This window comes from Fulmarus glacialis, unplaced genomic scaffold (assembly GCF_000690835.1).
Source record: "Fulmarus glacialis isolate BGI_N327 unplaced genomic scaffold, ASM69083v1 scaffold28108, whole genome shotgun sequence".
NCBI lineage: Eukaryota > Metazoa > Chordata > Aves > Procellariiformes > Procellariidae > Fulmarus > Fulmarus glacialis.
The window spans coordinates 2,255-10,910 of NW_009228105.1; the positions used below are offsets into that span (position 1 = coordinate 2,255).

Consider the following 8,656-nt stretch of genomic DNA (forward strand, 5'->3'; position numbering starts at 1 on the left):
GTGCCTGGAAGAGCTTCAGTAGCTCCAGAAATCCAGTGACGCTGGTCCCACAGGAGTCACTGGTGGGTCAGATGCTGAAGACAGCTTGGGAGCAGCTGACAAAGCCCCTTTGAGCTGCAGGCCCAGCGTGCCTCCCCCTTCGGTAAACCAAGAAGTTACACAAACATGAGCTCCCTGTTATCCGGGGAAAGTAATTTCAGATCAGAAACAGTCCAAAAAGCCAATTTTAGAAAGTACCAGTTTATTTGAGAAAAAAAATAAAATAAATCAGTAACAATGGAAAATCCCCAAGAGCAATTACACAAGAGAATCTAAATATCCCGAGAAGCAGACACCGCTCCTGCCTTCCTGGTAGTGCTGTCCATACGCAGTGAAATCCTCCCTCTCCTTCCCAGTCTACAGTGACCTCTGTGCAGTTTTTAGAGCCTCCCAGAGCCCGCAATTTCCCTGAACACACTTGTACTGGGACCAAGTGAGTGAGTCAACCTGGAGGAGGAGCCTTGGAAAAAGTCCTCTCGCACAGATGTCTCAATACATGGCTCCCCTGCGATCTCCACTTCGCCTGCCTAGCTCCGAGAAGCAGCTGCCACCGTCTGAAGCTGAATTTCTTTGTTCTATCGTCTATGAATTTGGCCTCAAGCCTACAACAAAGCCTCGGTAAGGAGGCTTCAGGAGTCGATGAGATTTCTAAACAGCCTTCGCAACCGTCTGGTTTTGTGCTGCCTACCCAGTTACACAGTTTAGGGACCCACACTCAGATTCTGTCTTAAACCACTCCACATTCAGAGAGCTGCAGTAGGACACGACTTGCACAAAGTAGTTCTGCAACACCTTCCTGAAACAGAGGCATCGGACACACACGTTACCCTTCGCTCTAGGAGCACTGGGGGAATTGGTCTAACTCTCAGAAGAGGTAGGAGCTATGTACATGATATATTAAGAAAAACCCACCGCAGGAGGCTCAGAGCTAGCCGTCTATGAACGCTCAGTGCTCCCAGCTGGGAGTTGCCCCCAAGGCAGACTTCTAGCTACCAAAGCCAGCCTTCTGCAAGAGGCAGGTACTCGGCAGGGGACTCTGCAGGGCAGCCAGTCCCCAAAACAAAGAGTTATTTTCTCCATACTGCAAACTTCCATACTGCTTGCTTCAAAAAGCAACCCCAGAACAGAGTCGGGGATCTCTGCTCCAACTCCGAGGATCAAACCCAGCACATCACCGACTGCAGCCTGCTTCCAGGCACTGCCCGGGGCATGGCGACGGAGCCCCAGGGCTCAGGCTGCTCCCCGCTGCCTTCCCTAGCACGAGCCCACCTGCGCTCTCGATGAGGCAAACAGCAGTACAAACGAGATCAAGCCTCTTACACACAGTAAGGCTGCTGAAGAATTAACTCCAGCCTTTTCACTCTTAAGTGTATATTTCTCAGTAAAATATAAAATATATAGCTCTATAGGACTGATTATAATATATTACAGGCTAGAAATATTCTCGACTTTTCCCTACTTCAATCATATTATGAATCCAATTTTGCATACAGATTAATCCTAGAAGTTATTGCCTTGAATTTATAATTAAAATTCACAGAATAAAGCTTAAATAGTTTTCACAGAGACTCATTATATTAGTGTTTTACATAAAAAGGATAAAAGTTACCAAATGAGAAGAGCAGCCATTTCAGAAACTATAAATAACTCTATTTAAAAAAAAAAAAAAAAAAAATTTGTTTCAATGTTTTGGGTTTTTATGGGAAAACCATAAATATCTTTTACCCTCTACAGTAGCTGCTATAGAACTAGAAGAAACCTGTAACACACTCTAGCTAACTCTGCTTCAGTTCAGAATATGAATCATATAAAACAACATCCCTAGAGAAATGCCTGGCCAAAGGAAACACAAAGGGATTGAAAAAATAAGTCTGAGGAAATTAAAAAAGTAGATTTTTTTTTTATTATTTCAAAACAATTTCTACAAACTTTATATAAACATTAGGCGATTTTCTTTAAAATTTTGTTATAAAAAAATCCTACAAGCAATCCTTATAAAAAGGTAAGATATTGAAGGCAAGGAAAGGGTGTTGTCATAGCCAAGCAAAACTGGCTGTCCTGATTTCATGGACTAATGACCCTTGCCTGGGGCTGACAGGAAGAGACAGAAGTCTCCTGGGGAAGACATTCCCACAGGCCCTTTATGGCATTCAGGGATTTTGAGCCCCTATGGGCCTTTTACTCCCTGATAAGGCAACATTATCTGTAGTGTAAGAGATTCATAAATAGTTCTCCACAAAAATGCTTCACATCAACAGCCTGCTGCAAGACATCTATTAGCAAGGTTTATAAAAAAAGCCACCTTCTACAGAAGCAGCCAATCTGAGCACAGCACACTGGATGCAAACACATGGTGTTTGCTTCCATACAGTCTGTTTTGTGTTTATATACCATCTATAAAACCAAGCAGAAATTTGGCATCTTTATTCTTTTTACATTAGCTTTAGAAAAAAATACACTGAGGTTTTTTTTTCAGACTCTTTGTATTTCATTGGGCCCTTGTTAGCTGAGCAGGATGGGAAGGGTCACGTAGGAAGTTTGTTTTTTTCTCGAAGTCACTTTGGAATTCGATCCAAAAAGAGCATTTGTTCAGCACATCTCATCTGAGGGCACACTGTTTCCATACAGTCTGTTTGTCCCTTGATGGGCACAAGGTGCTGCTGAGCTTTAAGCATAGAACTCATTTGTAGGGGCTTTCTTGTAGATCGGTTTCTTCCCAAGGTCGTAACTGCCTTCGTCCTTTTTCTTCATGCGATAGACTAAGAGGAGGATCAGGAAGACAGCAAACAGGAGGCCCACTGCCCCTCCTGCAATGAGAGCTGGGGAGGAAAAAAGAGCATGGAATAAGTCTAAACTCCTGGACCACTCCAAACCATCAGCTACATCTCAAAATCTGCTTCAAGAGTACCAGCCCCTAGAACTGCCTCCAGAGTCAGTGCTGTCCATGTGCCTGTCATTTTCAGCGACAGCAAATGTTATTGGAAAAGGCCAGAAATTGCTTTCAATCCAACCATAGAATAATCACATGTTCCACATTAACCAGTTTGTGTTAATCTTCCAGTTTAGTACATGAAAAATTTTGACAAAAAGACATCCTCCCTGCATGGAGACAAAACAAAAAAAAACACCCAAAAAAGCCCCACCGCAACCCACAAACAGCATCAACTCCAGGAAAATGGTATAGCTCTGATTTGAATGCTTTGTTAACTACCTGGGTGAGCACACTCTGGGGACTCTGTATTTCAATTAAACAGCAACATCCCACTACCACCACTTCCCTCCAAAAAACACCCCAACAACCAAAAACCACAAACCCACAAAAAACCACCAAGATTTTCTCTCTCCTCACACCAAGGGTGACCACAAGATTTCAGTGAAGTTTATCCTTTGCTGTGACATGTACTTATTGCACGAGATGAGCTTCTTTGTTAGGTGGCTTTCCAATCCACTCTTCCAGTCACTCCTCCAACTGGGAGGATAGCTGCAGATTGGCAAGATGTGCCAAGGTTCGTACTCGGACCATCAGGCCAAGCGCTTGATGAAGCGTGCCTTGAGACAGATCTGTCCCACATGTTGAGGGGAAGCCAGTCGCTCGGTTTTGCTCTAGACAGAGGTACTGAGATTCGCAACAGTTGACTAGGTATTCAGATCCCTTAGAGGGGTTGTTTGGTTCCTGGCAAGGCTCAGAAAAGGCAGGACTTGGGCAGAGGTTAGAAGGAAAATGCCTGCATTTGATATGAAAGCCTATGATGTCATTGATTTATGGCTAGATACGCCTCTTGTTGAGGTAGTATGTGGGTGCAGAGCAGCTGCACATGACTTGTGTGGCACTTAAGCCAACAGACAGCTGGCAGGCTCAAAAACAAGCTCTTTACCCCAGCTAGACAAGCACTAGGCTCTTCTGCTGTTTAAGGACTAGAAGGCAGAAGTGACCCTGCTACAGGTAGTCACAGAGGTAATGTATCTCACTCCCCTTGTTAGCAGGGAACTGCTCCCCAGAGAAACAGGGAACAATAGAAGCAATTTTGATTTACAGTATTAATGATTTATCAGGTCAAGGTGGAGTATTACCTGTAAGGACTTCTGTTCTTTCAAAGATGCTGCTGTTGGCTGTGCTTGCCATGGAGATCTTGTTGGACAGGTTCTCTTCGACAGGTACAGCTTTGTCTGGAATTATTTCATTGTCCACCATTGTGTTTTTCTTCTCACCTTCTATCTTTCTCTCAGTATCTCCAGGGATATAGTTGTCAGATATCTACAGAATATAGACAAACCACACCCATCAGTAAGCAGCACCCAGCCTACCTACAACTGAAAGTAGGAGGGTGTGCAGGGAAAAGAAAGTTTGCTTAGTGCATTACGAGTACCCTGTTCCTGCTCATGCAGGTAGACTCATTTGATGCCACGTCTTGCAGGGGGAAGGGTATTCAGAAAGCTTTGCAGACAGACCAGAGTAGCTACATGTTGCTTAAAACATGGAGAGACAATACCTACCACAGGAGTATCCATGGTGGTCAGATATATGGCATCTTCAGAGTCTGAGTAGTCTGCAGAGGGGGGAAAAAAACAAGTAAAAATATAGAAGAGGACACTACACTAAGTTTTCCTCTCATTACATGCCATTTTTCCAGAATTCAGACACTTCCCACAATACCAGCAACTGCAGACAAACGAGGACTCTTGTTCTCTACTGACTACAATTCCCTCTTAGCTACTAGTACTTTCGCCACTTAATGGCTATGATTGCACAAGACCATGAGATGTAATCTTAAAACCAACACCTCTCACATAGGAGGGGTCTTCAGCTGGATCCATTGGCCCCTGCTGCAGATTATCAGGAGCTGCCCTGCAAAGCAGGTCTGCTATAGCTTGCTAAGCTAATGCCAGTGGAGGGCAACGCTCTCACCACCCATCCCTGAAGGATAGTTCGCCAACCCTCTAGTTACCAGATCTGCCCAAACATGTCAGGCACCGATTTCAGCATTTGTTCTTTCCCTTTTAGAGAACAAATGTTCACATAAAGGGGACACGGAGCTACAGAAACTGGTTTGGGCAGGGAGCTTTTCATGTCACAGAGAGTTCACTTGAACATCAGTTAGTCCTTTACCTTGTTTGGCCTCAGCTGAGATACTAACTTTAAGCCTTTTAACACTACCTCAACAATAGATTTTTTTTTTTTAATTATTATTTTTATTTTTTTTAAGTTTCTCAGAAGTTCTTTGGAGTTCAACAGGAAAGAGATCCAGCCAGTGCAATGCCTTTTCACTTGTGGTAAGACAAGCTTGGCTGGACTCCATCTGTCCTCCCTGAGTGATTCAACATCACAGTACAACCACTTTCACTGTTCTCATCTGTGAGTGACTACGATTCACACGGCTTTCATCTCCACCTGACAGTGTAGTTCCCTCTGGAGTTCTGGCTGCGCACTTCGCCCATCACTCATGGGCTGGTGCTGGAAGAAACTTCACAGCATCAACTGAGGGAGATCCACTTTCCCCCTTCCCCACTTACCTCCAGACCCAGATGCCTCATCTATATCTAACCCATCAGAAGTTAAGTGAGGCCTGAATTCGCCAATGTCTTCATCATCTGGCAAGTCTCCGGAGGCAGGGTAGTCAAGCCATCGGGCATCCATGGTCTCGGTTTCTCTCACCTATAAACGGGAGTGGAGAAGTGTTAAGTATCAGGCAACTCCTCAGAAGCATTTTGCAAAAGGTCAGGAGTTCAGAGCCTGTGCTGAGCATATCACTTCCATCAGAAGAACATTAAATGCTGAACTTCCTCTCCACCAAAAGCATTATCTTCATGAGCCTGGAAATAGCTGAATTCCCCTAGAATTTCTCTGAACAGAAGTGACAGCCAGTCTGAGACTGGAATTTCCTGAGGGCTACAGATTCAGGAGGTTCACTTGAACCCACAGCGTGGAAATAACAGAACAGGATCTTGGTCAGGAGTTTGTAGCAAAAGCATTTGGAAAAGCAATACCTTCAGTCTGTGATAAGGGGGGATTTGGAAGGACTTGCTATTCCCAGAGAAAAAGCCTGGCACTTATAGGTCAGGTTTTTGCATAGCACCGAAGCCTCATGCCAAGGCAATTCGTTGCTTCTTGTACGGAGAACAAACCTATTTTATCACCCAAGGGTTAAAAACTGGTCTGTCAGTTCAGCTGAATTGCAGTGCAATATAGTGTGATGTTCAAGAGCACTTGCTATCAATAATGACTTGCCTGAAGGAAGAGCTTCCCCTGCCTCACCTCTTAAAATGCACGTAAACAAACAAGTCTGTAAAGTGAAGTCTGCGATCCTATGGCCCGATGACTGCAGTTACAAACACGTTAGCAAAATGGCAGGAGAGCCTCCCGGAGAATCAGCTGTTTGGCCACAATGGCAATTTACACACCAGAGCTCATTTGCACTTGGACCTTCAAGGAGCCACAAGCCCAAACCTCCTGCCCTCACCAAGGTTATGCAATTTCCCCAGAACTATTTCTCCTCGCCCCACAGCCCTGGGGCCAGCTTCGGTGGGGGTACCGCAGGTATGAGCTCTCACATTGCTCAACACCAGCCCACAGATTCCAGCAGCTCCAGATGCTTCCACAACCATGAAGTCATCGCTGTGGCTGGGGACTTGACCCCTTCGCCTACGGCGAGAAGCCCAATGCACAATGCAGATGGATGGGTCCCATAGCTAGGGGCTAAACTGTCAACATTTTTTCATGCTGTCCTCACAGAAAGATTGGGAACATGTTCCCTGGGTGTCTCTTAGAACTTGGGCTCAAGTCCGGAAGGTTTAACTACCCAGGAGAGCATTTTTAACGTGTCTACAGTCCTGCACATCCAAGGGCTCTTCTTAATGTACAGGTTTATCATGAGCTACAGCCTCACAGGGGGTGAACATCAGAGACTCACAGGGACAGTTAGAGCTGGGTGGCACAACCCGAGCCCCAGCACTCGCTGCTTCATCAGAGCAGCAGCGAGACCCTGAGCAGCTGGGATCAGCCCTCCTGCTCACTCGGCCAGGTGTGGCCCATCCTACAGCCCAGCGATGACACCAACTGATGAATCACATCCATTATCGATCTCACAAGCCAAGGCCAACAATCAGCCACAAGCCATGTGTCAGCTTCCTCTGCCCACAGCCCCAGCCCTGCCTCCAGCCCAGATCTCCCTGCCTATTAGCATACTGGTTTTGCCACAAACAAGGCCTTGTGGTCAGGGCAAGATGTTTCTCATTTCGCATAAGGAGCAGTGGCTACTAGATGTGCTTTTCATTAGCTTCTTGAGGCATCTTTGGTTTCCCCCAGCAACTCTACTGGAGGATAACCAAATGAACAGCCTAGAGGGCATGAAGTGCTGAGGCCAGCTCTCATCCTAGACCCCCTGTCTCCACTCTGCCCAAGCCCAGCACTAGGTGATGGGAAGGGGGCTGGGGAGGAAGGCCAGCTGGGAAGAAATCCCTTCCCGGCCTGGAACCAGGCATTCCTAATATTATGGATCACCCGCTCCAAGGCAAATTCATTTCAAGATATGTGAAACCCAGCCAAAGCCAGACCTGCAATGTAAGCTGCTGCCAGCACGAGTGGCTGTTCCCATGAGAGCTTCCGCCCATTTCATCAAGGGGCGGGAAGAGCCCAATTCCCGTTTGCCCAAGCTAGGGCACCAGGGCTGGGGAGCACGCTTGCTGCCGATCCATATAACCCGGCTGCCGTGCCAGGGCAGATCAATGTTGGCAAGAGCGCTCCGCTGAGCCGCACCCCTGTGTCAGCTCACGCCGTACTTCATTATGAATCACAGCCAGCTAATGTCCTAACGAGGGCGGCTCAAGAAAACGTGTGTTTAGGCCACTGAGTGGCTGGGCAGCAGGCTGGCCTTATCAGATCAGCCCAGCCGTGAGCAAAGCGGTGGCAGACAGCCACAGCGATTAGTACATACTGTGCAACGCATCAGGTTTGGCTATCAGAAAACCCTATTTAAATCAGGACAGACAGTGTTTACAAGCCAGAGGACATAACAAGGAAATTACTGACTCACAAGCGTAAATAAGATTATATGGGAGTGTTCCCTGAACTCACTCTTCATCACCTCTTGAGCAAGGACAGGGAAGTTCCTGGAAGCCATGAGAGCTTCTCAAATCATACAAGAAACTTTTCTTGTGGGCAGTGAGTCTCATTTTACAGATTCATCTGTCAGGGAAGTTAGAGGGCTGCTGGGCACCTCCATACTTACCTTCCAGCTTTCAAGACATGCTCTCCTAGGGAGCAGGCTCCTCCTGGGAGCTGGGACGTGGGCAGCCTGGGAAGAGTTAACACTGGAGTGCGTGCTCGCAGGGCAGGTCTGGAGCAGGCACATTCCTCACATACACACCTGCGAGAGGGCACACAGGCACTTTCACAGACTTAAAAGCAAGGGCAACGGGTTTCCCAAGTGCCACATAAAGAGCTCCCTGGAGAATTGCTTAAAAAGTGCATCCCTTTCCAAAAGGATTCAATCCTCCCTAAGCTCCGCTACCAGGTGAAGAGGCACCGCGGAAGGTGCCCGTGCTTCTTCTTGGCTGGCAAGCTGCAGCCAAGAGGAAAAAGCTAGGAGACTGCCACAGGACCATGGCCAGCCCTTGCCAA

The 8,656-nt window shown here is 46.7% G+C and overlaps 1 protein-coding gene across 1 annotated transcript; it reads right to left on the reverse strand.

Moving 5' to 3' along the window:
- Nucleotides 1–2,014: 2,014 nt before the first annotated feature.
- SDC4 (syndecan 4) lies at nt 2,015–5,689 on the reverse strand. Its single transcript, XM_009583387.1, has 4 exons — nt 5,551–5,689; nt 4,534–4,586; nt 4,111–4,294; nt 2,015–2,858 (listed from the first exon to the last, which is right to left on the reverse strand). The coding sequence occupies exons 1-4, from the start codon at nt 5,672–5,674 to the stop codon at nt 2,707–2,709; spliced, it is 513 nt and encodes a 170-aa protein (XP_009581682.1). The 5' UTR covers nt 5,675–5,689; the 3' UTR covers nt 2,015–2,706.
- Nucleotides 5,690–8,656: the final 2,967 nt, after the last annotated feature.

Excerpts from the sequence above, each read along its gene's own strand:
- SDC4 (XM_009583387.1), bottom strand. The coding sequence starts at position 5,674 with ATGGATGCCCGATGGCTTGACTACCCTGCCTCCGGAGACTTGCCAGAT. Across the intron at positions 4,587-5,550 it reads TGAGGCATCTGGGTCTGGAG|ACTACTCAGACTCTGAAGAT; the intron begins GTAAGTGGGGAA and ends CCCCCTCTGCAG. Across the intron at positions 4,295-4,533 it reads CCACCATGGATACTCCTGTG|ATATCTGACAACTATATCCC; the intron begins GTAGGTATTGTC and ends TATATTCTGTAG.